This window comes from Myodes glareolus, chromosome 17 (genome assembly GCF_982192425.1).
Source record: "Myodes glareolus chromosome 17, mMyoGla1.1, whole genome shotgun sequence".
In the NCBI taxonomy this organism is placed as follows: Eukaryota; Metazoa; Chordata; class Mammalia; order Rodentia; family Cricetidae; genus Myodes; species Myodes glareolus.
Window position 1 is genome coordinate 25464554 of NC_142042.1, and position 23948 is coordinate 25488501.

At 36.8% G+C, this 23948-nt stretch overlaps 1 protein-coding gene across 3 annotated transcripts in view; it reads right to left on the reverse strand.

Moving 5' to 3' along the window:
* The window catches only part of Tbck (TBC1 domain containing kinase), a 144477-nt gene that overhangs the window by 45868 nt on the left and 74661 nt on the right, over nucleotides 1-23948 (reverse strand). For all 3 annotated transcript variants that reach the window (XM_048456743.3, XM_048456744.3, XM_048456745.3), the window contains exons 21-23: nucleotides 23703-23739; nucleotides 22388-22549; nucleotides 6875-7050 (exon numbers count right to left, since the gene is read on the reverse strand). In XM_048456743.3, coding sequence (XP_048312700.3) covers nucleotides 6875-7050; nucleotides 22388-22549; nucleotides 23703-23739 — 375 coding nt within the window. The remainder of the gene's footprint in view (nucleotides 1-6874; nucleotides 7051-22387; nucleotides 22550-23702; nucleotides 23740-23948) is intronic.

The following is a 23948-nucleotide window of genomic DNA, read 5'->3' on the forward strand; positions in this document are numbered from 1 at the left end:
TGAAGCTTAGAACTCTTAAGCAATAACTATATATCCATAATACATATTCTGACAATATTAGCTTTTTTAAATTTTGATATTCACTTTTCACAGTATAAATTAAATATTATATTCTATAATGAAAATAGCAAAAACATGACATCTGTGCAGTATCTTGGCTTTGGAAAAGGATTTCAAATATCATACATTTAACACCTAAGGTGCTACAGCCTGGAGCCACTTGAGACATGAAGTAATGTCTGACTTTGAACTCATCTAGAGGTTATAAACCCCTAAATATTCTCATCTTTGGGATTCCTTAGGCCTTATGCTGCACTGACACCTTGCGAACCCACCCTGGCCCAGCTGAGGGACTCTGACCCAGGCCAAGGGTGAGCTGCACTGTAGGGATAACTACAGTGATACAGGGGGGATGAGAGCCATCACTGTAGGGGTACCTACAGTGATACAGAGGGAATGAGAGCCATCACTGTAGGGATAACTACAGTGATACGGGGGGGGGGGGGATGAGAGCCATCACTGTTGAGAAAAGCAGATTAGTGTACTCTGGTTCTGAGTCCAAGGTACTGGCTAGCTCCCTACGAATCCACGCCAGTGGACAGACCAAAGCCAAGCACCCAATTGTTTCCTGTTGTCCCTTTCTCACTGTACCATGCTACAGTGGTTGTTATAGAAAGGTGGAGATAATCCTGTAATTTGTACTGATACCTGGTTTGCAGGGCCTTGAGCAACCCTAGATTCAACCATTATTCCACAGTAGCAAACACCGCTACTAAGGGAAGAAAACAAAACCAAACCCAAGACCCCAGATCCAGCTGTCCTGTCAACCCTGGGTACACATGGGAACTTGCTCATACCATTTAAGACAAGATCCTTGACGAGTGCTGCTGCCAGCCAAGAGTAACACTAAGGTTTCCATTTGCCTTCTCATCCATACAGCTCCCATCATTATACTTGATCTAAGCATCCACTCAAGTTAGGACTGGGTGTGAGCACCACAGAGGTGGTGCTATGGCTTCTACCAATGACCCTTTAGCTGCAGTCTCTGGAGCCAAGCCATTGTCTGATGTGGGATTCCCCTCTGTATGCTGTGAATACCATTGGTTAATAAAGAAACTGTCTTAGGCCTGTGCAGGGCAGAATAGAGGCAGGAGGGGAAAACTAAATTGGATGCTGGGAGAAAGAAGGCAGAGTCTGGAGAAGCCATGTAGCCCCGCTGGAGACAGACACAGGAACTTTATCCAGTAAGCCAGAGCCTCAAGGCGATACACAGATTAATGGAGATGGGTTAAGATATGAGTTAGCCAGAAATATGCTTAAGCTACTGGATAAACAGTATGGCAAATAATATTGTTTCTGTGTGATTATTTTGGGAATCTGGGCGGCAGGGAAACGTACAACCAGCCTCCATACAACAACTGTCTGATTGAAGGGCAAGTGCTTTAAGAATCTCCACTGCTGGGGCTGCCCGAAGCAGTTAGAACCAACACGACTTGATGACTTCTGGTTACCTGAAAGGGCCACTATTTCCCCTGCAAGAGAAACCATACAGTGAGTATCACACCGTCCATGACTATCAACAACACTCTTGCTAGGATGGCAAGTGTCCGCATTTTCGTGTGGCTCATAGGAAAATGAGTTTCTGTCTCAATCTCAGTCTGCACTGTGTCCAAGTTACAGGGAAACTACACATGGTGTCAGTTTAGAAATACAGCCAGAATTGTATTCAGACTGACCAATCTGATAGAAAAAATGTTAATGCAGGAGCACAAGAAATATAAAAACTCAAGGCAACATGCCTCTAAAAGTATACAGTAAAAACTCTCTAGTAACAGATTTCACACCTGCACAGATGAAATACACCACAAAGAATATTTTAAATGGTTATTTAAAATCTCAATGAAACCCAAGAGAAAACAAACTATTAAATGGTATTAGAAAGACAACTGGGGTATGAACTAGAAATTCTGCAAAGGGACAGATTTTTAAATTTGTAGAAATGAAGTGATAAATATGTCAACTAAAATAAATATTGTTTAAAGCCTCTGTAATAGACTAGGTTATGTAGAAAAGAATATCTGCACTGAAGCCAGATCTTGTGAAATAGCTCCGATATGTCATACACTCAGACAAACAAAGAACGAAGTATGCATTCAAGACCTTTAGGACAACATTAAACAAACAAATATCCACAATTTTTTGATTTTTGAAAGAAAGGCAAAAAGAAAGAAGTTAATGGCAAAGGAAAACTGTTTAATGAAATCAGAGTAGAATCTACATGTCTTGTTATAGTCAAACTGTCAAAAGTTCAGAGGAAAAAAACATCTCCAAATTTTATAAGAGAAAGGCACCAATTCAAGGTTTCTCTATTATACAGCTATACTTGCCAGTAAAACTCCCCCCAAAAATCCCACAGAAACTGTATTCTAAAAGGAAATGGCAAAGCATATTTCCAGTTCTGAAAAAGAAAAAGAAATTGTCATCAAGAATACTAAACCTAACAGGGATATCTTTCAGAACTGAAGGAGAAATAGAATCTTTCTAAGAAAAATGAAACAGATTTATGATTTTTTCGTCACTCTTACAAAAGATACTTAAGCCTATAAATGGTACCATCGCTTCTTGGCCTTTCGGCTAACATCAGTGTAAAACAGGTATCATCATGGAAGAATACAGCAGAAGAACAGATACACAAAAAGAATAAAAAGAAGTGAGCACCATCAAACCGGAAAGAAGAACAGGAAAGGAACAAAAGAAAAAGTATTTCAAACAAAGATAATAACAGAAAGTAGTAAGTCCTTTTCAATAAATAATAATGAGTGAAAATGGACTGAATTCTTCAATTAAAAGACATAAACTAGTTGAATATATTTAAAAATAAAATGTAAACCAAACAATACACATTCAAGAAATTTACATCACCTCTATAGACACACAGATGGAAAAGAAAGGAAAATGATATTCCAAGCAATGGAAACCTGAAGCAAGCAGGAATAGCTATACTCACACTAGGCACAACAAACTTTAGGATAAAAAAGTTAATATTGAGACAAAAAGTACACCATCCAATGATCAAGGATCACATCACTGCAAAGACATGGTGCGTTACACCTCTCTTCTGAGCAGCAGGGCAAAGACAGCCTATAGAACAGAAGGAAACATTTCCCACTTTTTACCTGACAAAAGGCTGATAGCTAAAATATATAGAGAATACATACAGTAAAGAGAATAGATGAAAAGCTAAATGCTCTGTCCACCTACTGATTTGAACAGAATAATCAAATAATGTTTAGTTTGACTTTAAGTCAATATTTTACTCTTAATATTATGTTAGCAAGTTTACGTGTGTGTGTGTGTGTGTGTGTGTGTGTGTGTGTGTGTGTGTGTTCCCGTCCACTTTACTGTGAGCAGTCCATCTTATTTAAAAGCACACAAGTGACTGCACATGTCAATGTATACCTCGTGACACTGGAAAGAAACAGTGAAATCTTGAGAAACTATGACTTTAGAGTACTATGTAAGATAGATTAATTAGCTTGTTTCAACTCTCAAGCAGAGGATAAAACCACTTTAGAGATTAATCTAGGGGAAGAGAATATACCCAAATACCTACAAACTATGAAGCCCTGTGAGACTACTTTTTTAACTGTTCAAATTACATAAAGTTTATTATTGAGATTAAATTTTATGCACTAATACTTATATTTGACTTTTAGGAGCCATTCCATCATAAAATATAAAAATGTTTGAAAGACTCTAAACTCATTTAATTAACATGTAAAGTATTCGTTATAAAATTGAAGACCATTCAGTGAACATTCTATTTGACTCATGACAATATTATGTGCAAATAGTTACCATTATGTAAATGAATAAAAACTTAGTTTTTAAGATCTTGGGCTACTATATGTGCTCTTAATCAGGTTACTGTGAAAAAGAACAATAATTCTTGCTTTTTCACATATTGCATATAATTAAGTTATACTGTCCATAAACAAATTCATATGCTGATCAAATTTGTCAAAGAGATAAAAAAAATATCTAAAGTTAACCACCATATTTCTTAAAAAGCACATTCAGTTAAAAAAAAAATCCATTTTGACCTTGGAGCTAGGAGAGCACAACTGGGAAATGCTGAGGCTCTGCAAACCAAAGGACTGGTCCATCAGTCCTCAAGAACTGGGCCTGGGCTGTCCACCTCGGACCCCTGCACTGGGGATGTGGACTCAGGAGGACATCTGCCCAGTTAAATTCAGGCCCTACCAAAGATAGTGTCTCAAAAACAAGATGGAACAATACCCAAAGTCGATCTCTGATTTCTGCATTCTCACCCTCCCCACCCCAAAACAAAAATCTTTCATCCTATTCATCAAAAGTTTGTATCTTTACTTACTGTTTTCTTCTTTCTTCAACTAGTAAACTATGACCCAAATTCTCCAGTGATTTTTTTTTTTTTTTTTTGGCTATTTAAGGAAAAAAATTGGATGGGAGAGATCTTGGCAGGAGATGAAATAATGATTTTGGCAATTCTTTAGTGGCTTGAAAATCAAAACGGTATTACTAAGAAGTAAAGGTCAAAGCGAAATTTTAAACTGAAATTACTAGGGTAAAACTGCCAGAAAGATTCCTTCTCTTGAGAGCCGGCCTCCAACTCCAACTCGTGCCCTGCCCTACTCCTGGTGCATCTGGAATGTCACGTGACGGTGCTGCTGCTGACACAACGAAGGGGATGGAATGCTGGAACACTACCCCACCACACAAGCGATTTAGATTCAGAAGATTATTGTCACAAAGTTCTATATATTTTACAGTATTGAAATTTTTACTCCTTAATTATCCAGCATGTAAAAGCAATTGCTACTAGCTTTGATTCTTGCTATTCATCCTGCACTGAGTAGATACTTTGTACATTATTTGTAAAATGACTTTGCTAAGCTTAGGTTATTGGCTAAGCCAATTTGGCAGGGCTAAGAAAGGCATAAAAGAGAGTGAACACACTGCTTGGTGTTTTTGTGACATTTCCAGAGATGAGCAGATCAAGTGCTTCCTGAATTAATGAATGAATGAAACCACTGGTGTGTTCCTAACATGCTGCCATTATTGAGAGGTGGTGAGAGCAGCAGGCAGGTCAAAGTGGAGAAAGTAAGTCACTAGGGCTCTGTCCCTGGGCTGTGCTTTGCTGACCTCTTTCTGTATCTCCTATCCCTGCTTTCTGGCTCATCATCAACTACTCTGTTCCGCTACACAGCTCTTGACATAACAGACGGATACATTTGAAACTGCAAGCCAAAATCCATTTCCATTCTTGAGTGTCTCTGTATTTTGTCAAGAAAATAAGGTACGTAATACATAGGTAGGCACTTATAGATGTAAGTGGAGAGACTGTGGATTATTCAATGTTATATAGCAATAAATAAGTGGGGTCGAAATTGAAGCCAACTCTATGAAACAGTAAACATGTTTTTCTACTATAGAATATTTTTCAAGAATCTAACATAAGCTGGCCATGGAGCTGTAGGACTTTCATCTGAGTATGTGGGAGGTGGACGCAGGAGGACTTCTGTGAGTTTTGGACCAGCCTGTTCTACATAATAGCTCCAGGCCAGCTTGGGACACATAGGAAGGCCTTATCTCAACAACAACAACAAAAATGAAAAAGGGAGGAAAAAGAATAACACAACAGTGTGGCATTACATGAATCTAAATTGTGACTGCCCTAATTTTAATGAGTATGCTGCAGCACACACCCATTTTCTACCTACTTTCCTTTATATTAGCATTTAAATTTGAACCCTCAAAAACATGGGAAAGTGGACAAAATTTCATATTAAAAATATTTTCTATAGGGGCTGTAGAGCTGGCTCAGCAGTGTGGAGTGCTTGCTGTTCTTCCAAATGACTGGGGTTCAATTCTCAGCATCTACATGGTGGCTCACAGTCATCCATAATTCCAATTCTATGAGACCAGACACACTCTTCTGACCTCTGAGGGCAAGAGGCACATATGTGGTATACATACATATAAGCATGCAAAACATTCATACATATAAATAAAATTCAAAAAGTAATTTTAAAATAACACCTTAAATATTTACCATTTATCTGAATAAATACCAATCCTCCCCTTGGGAGGACTATTCTACTTTTGGAAGATGAGTAAAAGTATTTATTTCCCCATATAGGTTCTTATTCTTATTTCTCAAGATCATTTAGTAACTTCTTACAACCTTTCTCAATATACCCATGAAGCTGTCAACTCTTTATCACCCAGGCCCCTTGTTAATAAATACAATTTGGCTACAACTGGAAATGGGAAAACACTCCTTTTTAATATTTTAAAGTCTACCCCATTAAATTAACTGAACCAATGCATACATATTACCTAAAATTCAATTTAATGAAAATAAATTAAGAAAATATAAGATTGGAATCTTTGGAACATATAAGTTGTAAATAGCTAGGTTGAATGAATTTGTAAATGTATTTAATAAGAAGGCCAATATTGAAAAATATAATGGGAAAGTGTTCCAAACCTTGTTTCCTTTGTTATGACAAATAAGTTCCTATTATAGCAACAAACCTTAACAATGCTATATTAAATATTTTCCCTTTGCTTCTGTGATATCATATAACAAGTTGGTGTGTTACTAGCTAGTGTGCTTATGTGGAAAATAAAATAAAGCTTGTCATTAGAGGACTATGCCCAAACAATCTTCCTCACTGTAACATGAAAGGAGACAGAGGTGTCCTGAAATAACCATGTGAACACAGCCACCTTAAAGAACATAAGTGTCACTACTGTGAACACCAATGATACCAGGACACACCAACAATCCACCCTTTAGGATTTGTAACTGGTATCTGCTAGTACATACCAGGTCTGTCTTTGGAGGGTCTGTACAGTCCACAGAGAAGTAAGGTGCTGAGCTCCGGACGCCACTGCTCTCAGAAGTTGCTTTTGGAGGCTGGGCATGCTGTCTGTATGTAGCACTCTTAGGAGTCCAACAAAACAGATTGACTGACTCTCGTACACAGCGTTCAATGTCGATTTCTAGAGAGAAAGTGAGAAAATGGAAAATCTATAGAATTTGTACTGCATTGTTAAAACAAAAATTCGTTTGTATATGTATATGAATAAGATAAAAACTAAGTAGAAAAGAATCCAAAAAAAAAAAATGTAGACATTAATGAGTACATTAATGACTGGAAGGCTAGGAAATATTTATTATTATATGCATATCTCTATTTAAACATATATACATGTTATTAGGTGTGTTTTATTTGACATTTTTACGTATGCATGAATGGTTTTGTGGATTTCAGGATATCATCTAAATAACATAAAATACGTTTCATTTAATAATCTTATACATTTACTCGAATAAATATTTCTTCTTTGCAAAGTAAATTAGAGGCTTGGATGTAGGAATAGGTAAACAAGAGACTAAGATGCTGATTCACCACACCTTGTAAAATATACTCCAGGCTTCAAAGCTGTTTAGTAAATAAAACATAATACATTCAGAGAAAAATTGAAAACCCCAATGTAGGCATTTTTCCATCATTTATAATTTCTTGAGTTAAATGAGGTTTTTAGGTAGAAATCAAATGCACTCAATTAAAATGATTTTAGAAAGAAAATTTTCATAGATTTCTTTCTCAGCTTTGATATAAAGGCAATAAAGATGTGTGGTCACCACTCCTATAAACCACTGTTTTGATTGGACTGTCACTAGGGGGCTAACAATTTTTATGGAGAATTAACCATTTCTATATGAGGAAGGTGGAACAAGGCAGTAGGAATTCCAGATGACACATGGAGTCTAGCACTGGCTACTTTTGCCTCTTCTTCATTCCTAAAACAGGATATAGAACTATTCTCACTTTGTCTGCAGAAGTCCAATTGTGTCAGTTTAGACAAGCAATGGATAAAAATATGTGTTTAAAATTCAAACAGATAAGCTTTCTACTTCTCTTCCAGGAGAAGAGAAAACAGGCATGAAATAGATTTGGTGGATGGTGTGTGGCTTACCGGCCTGACTGCACGGAGAAAGACCTTATCTGACAAGGCACACTTCTGACTGGGGCTGGCTGGCAGTAAGTGGGCTGGCAGGTCTGGAAGGATATTGAATCCCTGTCCTTCTTGTTCTCTTTTGCTATTTCCTCTGCTGCATGTTTCCTGGCATTGATGTTCAACCTCATCACAGGCCCAAAGGCCGCAGAATCAAGTAACCACAGACCGAAAGTTCCAAATCTATGAACCAAAACCAATCTTATGTCTTTTAAAGTTGTTTCTCTCAAGTACTTTTTTATAGAGACAGAAAGCTAACAGTGCATGCTTCATGAATTTAGAATTGTTTCTCATCATGAAGTAGAGAATCTATGGAGAAAAAAATATCACTTATTGGGTTCCTACTACCTAACATGCCTTTATATTATAAGTTCTTGGTCCATTTAATTTTCACAATGATCCTGAAGTCAGGCCGTTCCACTCCAGCCACTTCTGTTGGGAGAATGAGCTAAAATACTAGGAAGCAAAGTGATTATTAAGTGTGTTGCTCGGGTAGGATGTCTGAGCTACTAAAGGATTATGGGCATCCTGATTCATTTAGATTTGGAATATAAACAGCAGTTCTGGAAAGACCAGCTACTCAGTTAAACTTTGTTTGCTCTTAGAAATTTTTGTCAACTTCACAGATGGTTACTTCCATGGCTACATGAAAAGATCAGATTTTAGATTTCATCATTCCACCTTATTCGTACCACAATATTCTATAAAGAGTTAAGAAAGATTTGAAACATAAGTGAGCTTATTTGAATCTGATGTTAATACAGTGAAATGCATTTTAAAAAAATTTCTACCATTATCAACCTGAAGTCAAACACCGGCTAACAAAACATAAAATTTTAAGAGTTGTCTCCATGTTTACAAAGAAAGATGAACATTAAAAAAAAAACCTTACAACTAAAATAATTGAGATTAAACACTTATTAGCTAAAGAGAAGTTATGACCATTTATATAAATTTTATTTAATACTATGTAGTCCCCAAAGAAAAAGAATTTCAGCCTACAGATTTTGTAGTTCAACTCTTCAAATCAGTTTGACACATCTGTCATCCAGCAAAAGCTTCAGACTGAGCCAGTGATCCATATGGGCAGCACAGTGCCACCCGTCACTGGCAGAGGAAAATGCCAGTCTGTATCTGATCTCAAAGACTGCTCCGAGCTCTGCATAAGGTGTACAGTGAGCCCTGAAAATGTGCGGAGGGCCACCCAGCTTGACTCTGCCTGTCAGTACTGGCAGATGTCCCAGTCTCCATCACCTAACGTGTCCATCTTTAAATCTGTCCAGAGTGTTTCCCCACAATTAAAACAAAATACAAATGTATCTTATAACCGTACGACATGTAATTATTTTTATAGAGCAATCTCTCACCTACAGTACTGGTATTTTTTTTTAAACCTTATGTTTGTAAATTAAGTATGAATCCTATATCTCTCAGAAAAACTGAAATATTTTTAATATGATAAAAGCACATTTTTATGTTTTTTATTGATTCTTTTTTACTTTATTAATTCTTTTACATTTCTTGTTTTCTACATCAACAAAGTCACGTTAAAAAGCTATCTTTCTTTAAGCCCTCACTTCCTTTGTCTGAAACAAAGTAGTTCCTTAGATCTACTGAAACCCTACTTCCCTGATACTCTTCACTATTATCCAAGTGGTTTTGGTTCTCCCCTTCCTTCCTTCCTTCCTTCCTTCCTTCCTTCCTTCCTTCCTTCCTTCCTTCCTTCCTTCCTTCCCTCCCTCCCTCCCTCCCTCTCTTCGTTCCTTTTTATGAACAGAGATAAGGCATTCATTTTCTTGATTTACTTCATCTTGATAGACCTTACTTTCTAGGAGCCCTGATGAGGACACACAGAAGACAACACACCTTTGTATCTTGACTTTGCCTCTGATAATAGCTTCCATAGCTAAGGAACTTCAGGGTTGGGACCTCTTCCTTCTGAGCCATGACGGACTCTCCTGTCTTCTCTAAGAAGTAGGTGAGACTTGAAGTTGAGAAAATTTGCATGTGATTATTCCTTTTGTGTGCTTTCACAATCTCTGCATTCTCAAATTTCATAATAATTTTAAAAAGTCTACTTCCCAGAGTAGGGGTTTTTATGTTAGAAAAGTTCAGAAAGTGCATAAACTTTAAAAGTGATTTAAAGTTGGTGAAGCAGAGAATCCATACATTGCTTAGAGTTTCTATTCACGCCACGATTTTCAAAGAAAGAAACATTAAGAATGTAAAAGTTTGGGTGTAAGTCTAAACACTATTTCTCCATGCAATCAGGAAAAGGTCACCCTACTGCTTATTTAGTGAGTTCACACAGTATCCTTACAAAGAGGACCAATGGCTCGGAAACGGAAGAGTTTGTTCCAGATTTGGTTAGTTAGATCTACAAAGCTACATTCTTGGACTAAGTTTTAAAAACTTTAAATCATGCTGGGCGGTGGTGTACGCCTTTAATCCCTTTAATCCCAGCACTTGGGAGGAAGAGGCAGGCAAATCTCTGCTGAGTTCAAGGGCAGCCAGGTCTACAAAGTGAGTTCCAGGACAGGCTCCAAAGTTACACTGAAAGACCCTGTCTCGAAAAACCCCCAAACAAAACAAAAACCTTTAAACCAGATACACATCAATAAAGAATAAAACCAAGTAAAGACAGAAAGAAGACCCATTAGGTATTTAAGGCTCTGGAATAAAGGCCAAGCTCTTTAAAGGAAAACGATAAAAGCAAGACTATAATTTATGTCTATCAATACCAACTATACAATCAACAATGATACCTAAAGCAGTTTGACTGTTGTTTGACAGTGAACAAGGATTTTTTACATCCAGCTCACATACTTTGGATACATCCCAGCTTGAAAATACTGAGGCAAACCTGGAGAGTTTTCTCAGCGCTAAGCACTAGTGCATGTTTTCCAATCACGATTAAGACTCTTGCCTTGTCATTTTGTTCTACATGTGGCATTTTTTATATTCCTCATCTATCGGAATTTAGCCTTACTGACACTATTACTGATGCAAATAAGATTATTTAATTATGTGTCCCTTTTATATACTTGTCTTCACATACATAGATCATGTCATGTTGAACAACCTGAAGGGAACCCCACCCCTTCATATTTGAGGAGATGGGGGAAGAAAGAACTACTTGATATCTACAGCATTATATTCTCTTTACCTAGGGTGTTTTCAATGGAAGCGGTTTTACCCAAGCTTAAGCAATTATAGTCCATTTTGCACTCTAATTTTCAAATTATGCTGATAATTTCATCACTCAAAAATCTTCACTGGCATTCCAGTTCCTCAGATAGCTGCCCTACACACATTTACAGCTTAATCCACTACTTTTCCTAACACCATACCCATCAATACCCTAAACTTGGTTCCTATTCCCAGCTTTTGTTAATGGAGAGGAATCCACCCAAACACTTAACATTCTCCCAGATTTCAAATTCTGCTGATTCCACAGAACAATTCTTTGAGGGAAGTCGAACTCCCTAATTGAAAAGGTTAGAGAATCAAACCATCAGCAGTTAAGTGACCTGCTCAAACAATGCAATTATAATACATGTAATTAAGACAACTCAAAAGGGTCAGTCACCTTTAAATGATTTATTCATTAATGCTATGTGCCAAATATAAAGGAATAGAAACCAGCAACAAACTAGTTATACACATATATACACATATGCTAACAAGTATGCACACACTCTTTGTAAGAAGTCTGCAGTATGTGTGGAATGAATAGATGGATATATATTTACATGCAATTTTGGCAATGCCTAAGATGAAAGAAGGTATAATGTTTTGGGATACTGGCTCTAATTCACTCCCTTTTCAAATAGTGTATGCACATGTAATTACTGGCACAGTTCCCAATGCACCTACCAATCCTGCTGCTTAATGCTTGTAATGAAGAGATATATAACAAAAAATGCAATAAACGGTTCTGATACATGGGCACTTAGATGTGTCTTTACTCTTAATGTGTCTTTATCAGTTGTGGTGGAGCAGACAGACACCATAGCACAAAACAGCAGGTGCTGCTACATGGCAAGCATTGCACCTCAAAAAGAACTAAGAGGCACCTGGGAAGACAGCACCAGGGAAGTTACAGGCATTTTTCCCCCTTTCCTTAACACTTCAAGGTGAATCAAAAACAGGAGCTTTTGATTTTTGTGGCAACGAGAGCAAATTTGAACTTGTGTTCAAATTTGATCAGCACTTTCCAGGCAACTGGTAAGAAGTGAAATGGTTTAATTTCTCAAAGTATTTCTTTTCTTTCTTTTTTGTATTTGTTGTTGTTGTTGTTTTTCGAGACAGGGTTTCTCTATAGCTTTGGAGCCTGTCCTGGAACTAGCTCTGTAGACCAGGCTGGTTTCAACTCACAGAGATCCACCTGCCTCTGCCTCCCAAGTGCTGGGATTAAAGGTGTGCGCCACTATGTATAGTTTCTTATATTAAACATGTCTTATATGAGGAATGTTTTAGTCACCTCCTGCTGGCTTCCGTTTTGAGGAGTAAACTGCTACAGACACTGGCATTCTAGCCCTCTTCACCCAGTCTGGTCTGGCTGATTGCTTTAAAAATTGCATTTGCTTAGCATTGACTCAGCAGATTCATGGCATTCTGAAGGCCACGTGGTGTGGTGGTCAAGAGGTTATTTTCCATTCTGATGAAAGACACAGTTTAAGCAGGCAGCATATCAGGGTCCTTTCAATTTTTTTTTTTGTGTGCCAAATGTAAAGAGATACAGGAGTAGGTGGACAGGAGAGATGAAACAAGACCCGCAAGTAATATTATTTTACTAAAACTACAAATCATATTCAGAAAATACATGATAAACACCAGTTTAAAAATGTAAAAACGGTTTGGTCTTTAAATTCTTCCTTGTGGTATTACCAGTGAATGTGAGAAATTTAAAAAATAGTTTGATTTTTAAAAAAGATTCATTTTACTTTATGTATATGAGTATTTTTCCTGCATGTATGTCTGTGTACCACCTGCATGTTTGGTACCTTCAGAGGTCAGAAAGGGGTGCTGGACACCTTGGAACTGGAGTTAAAGGGGGTTATGTACCACATGGGTGCTAGGAACCAGCCCTGAGCTCTTATCAGCTTAGTCATCTCTCTAGCCCTAGTTTCTCATTTTTAAAGTAATTTATGAGTAATTAGTTTTAATATATATTGTATAAACTTTGAGTACTGGAAAATCAAGATGCATATAAATAATAAAAAATAAGACCAATAAAACTAATTTTATTAGTGGTGTGATGAATAAAATATGTTAACATTGATATAAATTATCAGATAATATTTTGACTGTCTATTCACTGATGACTGTCCTAAGTCACAGCACAAATACCATGCCTTCTTCTCATGGGTTAAATATTTTATATCTCTGATATTTTGAATTAATAAATTAAAACATATTTTTGGTAAAACAATAAATTGATTTATGCTTTTGACCAAATGCATGTTTGTTTTCTAATACAAAGCCTTATGCTCTCATAGAATAAATTCCCTCAAATTCTGCATCAGATAGAGTGATGGAATGTAAAACTGAAAATTCAGATATCTTACATATCTAAACACACACAGAAAAGAATCAGGCTAAATGAACAAATTACTATTAACATGTATATTATTGCTTTGTATTTCCAATCTATTGTATTTCTTCTTCTAAAATGAACAAAATGGAGACTGTAGTAGTATACATACATACTTGACCCCACAATGGCATAGAATGAATACCGAGCCTGTGTATACCAGGCAAGAGTTCTATCTCTGAGCAACATACCCAGAACTTCAAAAACACATTAAATAGCCAAAATATCAGTCAGTTAAAATGTTAAATTTGTACCTACTCTGAAATATGAGCTTATTGATTTGAAGTTTGTATAATACTATCAGTTCAGGAGTGAGGTGGCAACATTCAGAGGGATAAACAACAGAGAAAAGGTAGAGCACTCTGAAGTATGTAGAAATATGGTTTCTGCTAGCTATTTAAGTATAATGGTGCATACTGTCCACACACTGTCATGTACGAACAGAGTACTGCACTTGGATTTATGACTTAAAAGGCAGATTTTTTTTTTATTTTTACAGGTAATATAACCTCTTAAATAATAAAACAATTTATCTGGGTGGGTGTGGTGGTTTGAATGTAATTGGCCCTCATAAGTTCATAGAGAGTGGCACTATTAGAAGATGTGGCTTTATTGAAGTGTATCACTATGAGGTGGGCTTTGAGATTTCATCTATGCTCAAGCCATGCACAGTATCTCAGACCACTTCCTGTCGCCTGCAGATCAAGATGTAGCTCCTTCTTCATTCTGAGCGCCTTCTCGAGCACCATGTCTACCTGTATGCTGACAAGTCCCACAATGACGATAATGACTGACCCTCTGAAACTGTAAGTCTACAATTAAATGTCTTCCTTCACAAGACTTGCTGTGGTCATGGTGTCTCTTCACAGCAATAGAAACCCTAACTAAGACAGAAGTTGGTTCCAGGGACTGGGGTATTGCTGTGATAGGCCTAACCATGCTTATGTTAGGAGGAATTTGAACTTTGCTACTTTGGACTAAGAAAGCAGTGGAATGCTTTAAGGACTGCTAAATGGGCAATACTAGTAGGAGCATGGAACATCTGAAATGCAAGGGGCTGGCTCAAGAGGTTTCAGATGAAAAGAATTTTACTGTGTTCCCCAGAGACTGTTCTTGTAGTTATTTTGGTGAAGAAGTGGTTGCCTTTATCCTTCTCCCAAAGAGTATGCCTGAGGCTAAAGTGAAGAGATTCAGACTAATTGTGTTGGCAGAGGAAATCTCAAAACAGCCTAGTATTGACACTGTTGTGTGGTTATTACTGGTTACTCTTATATAGATTTATAATGAAAAGGAGCAGGCTGAGCATGGAAAAATAAAAAATGTATAATTTTTTATTATTATAAAGGAACACCAGGAACTGGAATGGATCTAAGTGCTATATTCAGGGGGACAAACAGATTAAGAAATAGAAATGAAGGTAATGGTGACCTCAGGACAAGATCCCACCTAGCTAAGTTTCTAACTTGTGAAAAGGAACTAAAAAAAACCTTAGAGCTGGGTGTGGTGTGGTGGCAACACCTTTAATCCCAGCACTTGGACAGCAGAGGCTGGTGAATCTCTGAGTTTGAAGCCAGTCTGGTCTACAGATCCAGTTTCAGGGTAGCCAAGCATAGGCAGTGAAGGAAACCATTGAAAACCAAAAATTGGAAAAGATATGATTGAATGTGGGGTCATGTGCCAGCCTCAGTAAGCAGAGAATTTGGCAGCTCTGGTTCTGGAGTTAAGGACAGAAGAAAATGGCTATGGAATTTGCCTTCATGACTAAGGAAAGCCATTGAGGCCAGGCATGTGTCAGCAGTGTACCTGAATGGAAGCCTAGAGAAGCCGCTGTGTGAGTCTGAAATTGAAGCCTGGATTGCCTAGGAGACACCAGTGATGAAGATGCCAAAGCCATGGGATTCCTGCCAAGGAAAGCTGCTAACAGGGAGTGGAACCAGCCCAAGAGGAAAAAAAATGTATTGCAGTTAACAAAGCTGAAAGGAATTGGAAATCTGAAGAGCATTTTGACCCCAGGCACGAAGATACAGAAGTTGGAGTTTGCCCAGCTGGGTTTTGGTCTTGCTTTCGTCCAGTATTTCCTCACTGTGCTCTGCTTTTATGTTTTGCTTGTGCCATTATATGTTAGAGTATGTGGTCTGTTTTTTGATTTTATAGAGGATTATAGACAAAAGATTATATGAATCTCAAAAGAGACTTTGAACTTTTAAACATTATTGTGACTCTGATAAACTATGGGGACTTTTAAAACTGGACTAAATGCATTTTGCATTATAATACTGTTACAAGCTTGCGGTGACAAGAGAGTGGAATGTGGTGGTTTGAATGTAATTGGACCCAATAACCTCACAGAGAGAAGCTCTATTAGGAGGTATGATTTTGTTGGAATAGGTATGGCCTTCTTGGAGGAAGTATGTCACTGTGGGGCTGGTCTTTAAGTTCTCATATATGCTGAAGCCATGCCCAGTGTCTCAGTCCACTTCCTTTTGCTTTCATATCAATATGTAGAACTCTTACCTCCTTCCCCAGCACTATGTCTGCCTGCACGCTGCCATGTCCCGCCAAGATAATAGACTAAACCTCTGAAACTGTATGCCACTTATTTAAACATATATACATATATATATATATATATATATATATATATATATATATATATATATAAGATTGTTGTGGTCATGGTGTCTCTTCACAGCAAGAGAAACCCTAACTAAGACAGTGGGTAATGAGTCTATTTCAAAAGAAATTAAGCTGAACAGAGTGTTCTCAACAACATGGGGCTTAATTAGTGCAGTAGTTAGAGTGAAATGTTCCCCCAAAGTCACAGGCTAGGAAGATCTGGTCCTCAGTTTGTAGTGCTGTTTGTGGGGTTTAGGATATGTGCCCTTGCTGGAGGAAATAGGTCACCGGGGGTGGGTTGTGAGAGTTTAGCAACTCAAGCCACTCAAGGCTGCCCTCTTTGCCTCATGTGCCACCAAGATGTGAGCCCCCAGCTTCTGAGCCAGACATCATGACTGCTGCCTCCACTCTGCTATCAGGGACTTTAATGCTTTGGATCTGTATGCCCAAATAAACTCTTCTATAAGTTACCATGATCATAGAGTTATCTCACAGTAACAGGAAAGTAACTAACTCAATACAGTTGACCAATGTTTTCATATAGTCAACACAAATGATAAAATGTCTAGAATTTCTTTTTCTAAGCCTTAAAATAAGAAGGATGTCTACTGGATGTTCATTATTCATAATGAATAATGTTATACCTTCACAGTTTCAAATTGAGAAACTTTAACCTTGTACTATGTGTAAAGTAAATCCAAAGTAGCCTTTTTTAATGCTATGATGCATAAAGCTGTTGTTTTTCCTCTATGGTATGTAGCAAGATATAAATATGCCACTTAATTATAATAACCATCATCCTGTCATCATGAAGGGTTTAGTACTAATTCTATTGGCAGTTATTCTAATTGGACATTTTGGAATTCATTTCTACAAGGCAATAATATTGGGAGGATAGCAACTAGTGGATACTAAAGAGTTATTAATAAGTAGTTATTTAGCTGATCTTTGTTCTTTTCCTCCTTTATAATACACTTCATACCTGAACCAACTATCATTAGAAGTATCAAAATATAAAATAGATATTTTTGATTACTAGCACCCATCAGCATTTATTCTGGAAAATGAACCTAAGAAGAACCCAGAATGGATCTGTATGAGTCTGATCTGCTAATCATACTCTCCTGTTCTGACAGGCATGCCACTAACTATATGCATACACTCAAAGAAATGCACAAAAGTCAAATGTTTGGAATTTTCTAAGTGTAAAGATTAAACAAAAGTTTAGGGTTTCATTATACTTCTGTAGATGAAAGTAAACCCACACTCCTTATTTATGCTCTGCCATGTGGAAGTACCTTTTCTCAGTAAAAGTGCCCATCTTGTTCTCTCTATATCTGGCTCATGTCTCCTGACTCCACCCATCTCCTTTCTATCATCCTTAGTTTGATTGTCCCATCTATACTTCCTAAGTGGCTACTGACCAGTCAGCATTTCATTAATTCTGTGACAATTCGAGTGACAAATCTTTACAATGTACAGGAAGGTTAGGATCTCATTACTCTCATGTGGATAAAAGTACCACAAATTTTTATATCAATACAGAGTTAAAAGGCCTTCTTCTATTTAAGCATCATTTGTTATTTGGGTGTTAAATTTCTGTTCTCTACAACAAAATTTATGATATATATGAAAAGAAATGCCATAATGAAACCTAAGATGTTGTAGGTGAGTGTAAAAAAAACCTAGCACATAAAACACACATATATAGTGCTTGCATTCCTTATATTTTTTCATATCTTCCTTTCATTCTTAAAAACATTTTTATTGTTTTAATATTTCTTTTAATGTATAAGTCATTATTTGAATTTCAGTGTAAGCTGAGAACTCTAATGTGGACTCCTCAGTTTCCTTCTATAGTTCTTTATGAAGAACTTCTTTCTTGCCTCTAAAGATTCTAGTGCTGTGGAAGAATCTTCCTGTATATTGTAAATATTTGTCACTCGAATTAATAAAATGCTGACTGGTCAGTAACCAGGCAGGAAGTATGGGGGGGCAACCAAAGTAAGGATGATAAAGAGAAGGTCAGAGTCAAGAGATGCGGGCCAGGCCGACAGAGCAAGATGGGTATGCCTACTGAGAAAAGGTACTGCCATGTGGCAGAGTGTAAATAAGTAATATGGGTTTACTTAAAATGTAAGAGATAGTTAATAATAAGCCTGAGCTATTGGTTGAGCATTTATAAGTAATATTAAGCCTCTGTGTGATAATTTGGGAAGCAGCTGTTGTGTATTTGGGACCCAGAAGCTCTGAGACAGGAAACTTTCACCTACATTCTAGTCTTTGCAAGTGCTCACATATGCTAAGATGTGTACTTTAAGAATTTATCTGAAACACATAAATTAGTATTAATGTAGAAGATTCTGTATAAAATAATAGCAGAAGAATAAAAATAATATAAAGATCTCAGGCTATAGAAATACACTGTAAAATTATTACCACTTTGGTCTTATACTTATTTTAAAAACTGCTTGGATATATCCTAACCATGCAATGACAAATATATACTACAACAGAATGGTATCTAAGGGCCAAAGCGAATGAAGACTGACACACCTCATCGTATGAACAGTGAAAGTTATGGAAATTTTTATCCTAACTACAGTGGCCCAAATCCAGTCAAGGATGATGCTGTGAAAGGCTCAGTATTTCTCTCACAACACCCTGCCCTTACTTTTACAAAGACCAATTTCATTATTTCTGCTATGGGTGACATAGCACACATACAAGTCAACAAAGTTCAGGCAAATTTTCTAGCACTACGTGGACTTACTTGGAATATAAAACGACTATTTCACCAACAACAAGGCAATAGAAGTTAAGAACATATCTGGACAAGACTTTCTGCTGAGTTTTCCATGAAAGACAAAACATTAGCAAACAGTGATGTAAAGAACTGAAAAAGGAGCACTAGTGTTATATATTCAAAACATTGAATGATGCATGTACCTATAAAGGTTTTTGAGCATACTTCCCTTTATGAAGTTTACGTCAGTTGCATTTTGTATCTTATTTTAGTAGGTTCCATAACATTACAGCAATGTTATCAGCACTTCAGTGAAAGCTTCCTTATATGTAGGAGTCCCTTTCCAGTGAAATTAAATAAGTTTTCATAGTTCATATGGTGTCTTAGGGTTACTATTGCTATGATGAAACACCATGAACAAAGCAACTTGGAGAGAAAAATGTTTATTCAGCTTACACAGCCACATCACTGTTCATTATCAAAGGACATCAGGACAGACTCAAACACTGGCAGGAATCTAGAGGCAGGAGCGGATGCAGAGACCATAGAGGAGTGCTGTATACTGTCTTGCTTCCCATGGATTGCTTATACTGCTTTCTTATAGAACCCTGGACTGACATCCCAAGGATGGCATGCCCCATAATGGGCTGGGCTCTCCCACTTAAATCATTTATTAAGAAAATGCCCTACAGGTTTGCCTATGACATGGTCTTATGGAGGCATCTTCTCCATTGAGGCTCCAATCTCTCTGATTATGCTTGTGTGTATCAAGTTACATAAAACTAGCCAGTACACATAACTAATGTGCTGTGACATGAACAAACCAGGTGACCCCGCTGCATGTTCCACACTTTTAACCACTTGGCTATTGGGACACACTGTGTAGAAGGAGCTAAAACTGATGACTTTTCTGTTTTCCACTTACCACTGAAGAGTTCTCTACTATTATGGATAAGATCTAGAATAGTGAATTTGACTCATCCCAGTCTGCAGTTAACTCATTCTGCTTACTTTTTAAAATTCTTTGAGATTTCCCTACAACCCAACATACTTAGTGAGTTAAAGTCAATGTAGATTCTACCCTTAAAATTAGAAGTACAGTATAGTTAGCCCATCTATCCTTTGTAGGTAGATGAGAAAAACAATTTTTTTTCAAAAAGTGCTTAACATTTATACCATCTAACACTTTGAATGTGTGTGTGTGTGTGTGTGTGTGTGTGTGTGTGTGTGTGTGTGTGCACTAACATTTTAGGGCCGCCCATGGCTACTTCTAAAGTCCTTAAATTATAGTTGGGGAACACAATATGCTGAAAAATGAAATCTCTTTAAATCTATGTGAGAAGAACATTCCACCCTAGGACAATATGATAAAAAAAACCCTACAGGTTACTTAAGAGTAAAGTTTGTATCAAAACTTTTTATGCTACTTTAAGGAGGTCATGTATTTCTTACTAGCTTTTCTCTGGAACAAGAATCATATACAGTGACAATAAATAATGATGAACAAGAAAAATAGCAGTGGATCAGAGCAGTTCATGTCATTAGAAAGCATCCTGTTTTCAAGGTCAAGGGAAGTTTCCTTCTCAACTACTTGGTTCTAACAAGTGTGAATGCTAACCTTCCAGCTTCAGAGGTTTTTAAAAGCTGTAGGAGTTGTGTTAGCAGTGGTCACTGATTTGCACACAAAACACTATCACAGATACTTTTACCAGCATTTATGGGAACATTTATGCTTGGAAGGAAAGCAACTCAGTTTACTTGACTTGAAAATGCACAATTAGCATTTCCTACATACTTATTTTTATAACTGACCAAGAAATTCTTTTAATCCTAATCAATCATCCCCTGTTTACTCTGGCAAGCTGGGGATGACAAGAAAACATCTGTGGGGCATAGCTTCTAAGTTTGTGAAATTTGCTTCTTTGTTCCTATTTAGACCAACTTCCCAAACGCCAAAGAACCTTGATTTTCACCATGTCCAAGAAAACGATTGAAAAATTAAACCCTATTCTTTATTAATATAAGAACTATTATTTGTTAATATAAGAAATAGCTTATTTTAATTAAATTTGATTAATTAGAAGACATTTTAATTTGTGAAAAGAAGGGGAAAATTTTAAATTATTCCTAGGCATTTTGTTATTTTTGCCCTCAAAGGATAAAGATTTTTTTAACAGAAAGATGGTAAAGTAGGATGGTAAAGTATCTACTGAGTATAAGCAAAGGTAGACCCCTTATTTCTATTAAAAGTGCCTAATAAATACATAACCTCAAAGCCTGTGATCATTAGTCTTTTGTTTGGTGTTCAGGTATTTAGCTTGGACAATTTTAAGTGTGCTCGCTATTACACCCTTTTGTTTGCCTGAAAATATGAAGGGCAGCAGTAGAATCAGCAAAAATCATGGTGCCAGAAATTTTCTATGAAAAAGTAAAATTTTTGTATTTATTTATTTGTATTTTATTTTTTATATTTATGAGTGTTTGTTTGCATGCCTGAAAGTGCACCACATGTGTGCTGGTATCCACATAGGCAGGAGGAGGGCTTGGGATTCTTTAGAACTGGAATTACAGGTAGTTGTTAATCCCCCTGTGAGTGTTGGAAACCAAATCTGGGTCCTCTGCAAGATCAACAAGTTGTCTTAACTGCTGAGTCTTCTCTTCAGCCCAAATTTTGCATCTTAAAAACATTTAGTTTATTCATAAAGAAGTTTTCCCAACTTTATAGATATATTACATCTTAGGTAGTTGCATAAACTTTATCTTTTCAGCATTAAGAATCAAATCATAGCTGTCTTTCATAGTTTTGCATCGAAGCATTCTGCCCAAGGGCTTCGAACCTCCCCTTGTGAATACCTTACACAGCTTAGTCACTATCATCTATTACATAATATATTTCTATAGTTTGACTTGTTTTCCTAAAAGGACAGTATTTCCTGTTCTTAAACTGTCAAGTTGTTACCACGCAGCTGTGGCTAGGAGGGAGCAAAGTTCCATGTGAATACCATCCTTATATAAACACATTCTCAAACACCTTCCTGAGTGGCCTTTATTTACTCTCCATCAGCTGAAGATAAATGGCTGAGTCCGAAGCAAAGGGTAAATATGTTACTCCCCCACAGCCATGACCTCTTACCCTTTTGGTGGCATTACTGTGATGGAAATAATCCACAGTGGCTCAGTATGACCCACATTAGTTTCTGCATTCCTGGGCTAGCAAAGATCACTGATTATCCTGCCAGTGAAAACAGGGTCCAGGCAGAAGAGATTCTGAAGGCTGAATGATTTTCTCAAACGGCTAAGATAGCAAGTTATTTTACAGTCAAAATTGCATTTAGTGATTGCTTCATTCAGTCACATACCTGGTAAGTCAGAAAAGAGAAGGATGCATTCATTGAATCCATTAGCCAAGAGCCGGTCCCGCAGCTGCTGGAGGATGGCTACTCCAATGCAGAACGGGAAAGAGGAATTTCCAAGTAGCAATGTATCCCAGAGGTGGAAAATTTTGTGCAGAGGAAATACATCTGTAGAGAGAGTTTTAAAAATGTATCTAAACAAAAACCAAATTTCTTAAAAATAAAATAGCTGCACTATTAGATATACAATGATTATTACTTCAAGGTCAAGGCTGTTATTTAAGAGCAAATGTGTTAAGCTGTGTTGATAAAATGCTTACATACATGCAAGTGTCTATGGGTCAGTCTATGGAGAACACGAGACCTCCTCAAGCTTGAATTACAGGGAGCTGTGAGGCACCCAGTAATGGTATTGGGAACCAAACTGGTGCTCTGCAAGGGCAGCAAGTTCCCTTAACGACTCAGCCAATTCTCTAGCCTGATTCTATTATTTTACAGCTTCCTAAGGCCCTTTAGTAAACTGTTAGCAGATTGGTCAGACATTACATATTCTGACTCCCATTATATATATATATATATATGTATATATATATATATATATATATTACATATATATACACACACATATATATATGTATGTATATATATCCACTTCAGAATTTATCCCAGAACTTTCAATAACATTATCCACACAAGTTTACATCTGTAAAAGAACCTATAACATTTCCATTGTGCATCATATAACAACTGCTTTATTAAATTCCTACCAAAATTGTATTAATTAAAAAAGTAACTTCTATTTTACTTAATAGTACTGTGAATATCTTTCTAGGACCATGCAGGAAATTGTTTCAAATGTCAGTTCACTTATGTGCACTGCATTTAAGCATGGATGTCCCCTTCCATTATAGCCACACTGTAATGATTAAAGCATTACATAGTCATATAATATGATTAATTTCTAGAGGATTCCCAGTTAGGAAATAAAACCATGAGTTTATAAAGAACATCTAGAAAGCAAGCCAATTCAGTTGAAAACTGGCCTCAAAAGCTTGCTGCAAATACTAGAGTTGATGCTGAATTCTCTTCTTAAAAAGAAATAAAGCTGTATATGACATGCGAAGATTTTATTCCTTTCCAATGTTCTTTTGAACTTTAAAGGCCAGAACACTTGAAATTTCTGTCTATAAATTACATCATGTTGGAATTTTATAAAGATGCACATTACATTTACTTACTATTCTCATAAATGTTAAATTCTGAGGAAGAATGAGGTGCTTTAGCTAACACTAAAGGGGAAATGGTAAGAAATGGTACTTACGAGTGAACATGGTAAGAAACCAAGGAATGGCATAGAGCTGGAAGCAGACCAGGAGCACAGACATGGACGAAAAGAACAGAAGAGGCATAATTAGAATGATCATCACCAAACTTAATGGTTTAAAAGTTTTGTTATATTCCACTAAAAAACTATGAAAGAATGCAGGTAACTAAAGTTATTATCACAAATACTTTATTATATTTTTCAATGAGTATGCCTATGACCATGGCCAAATCAAATGCAATA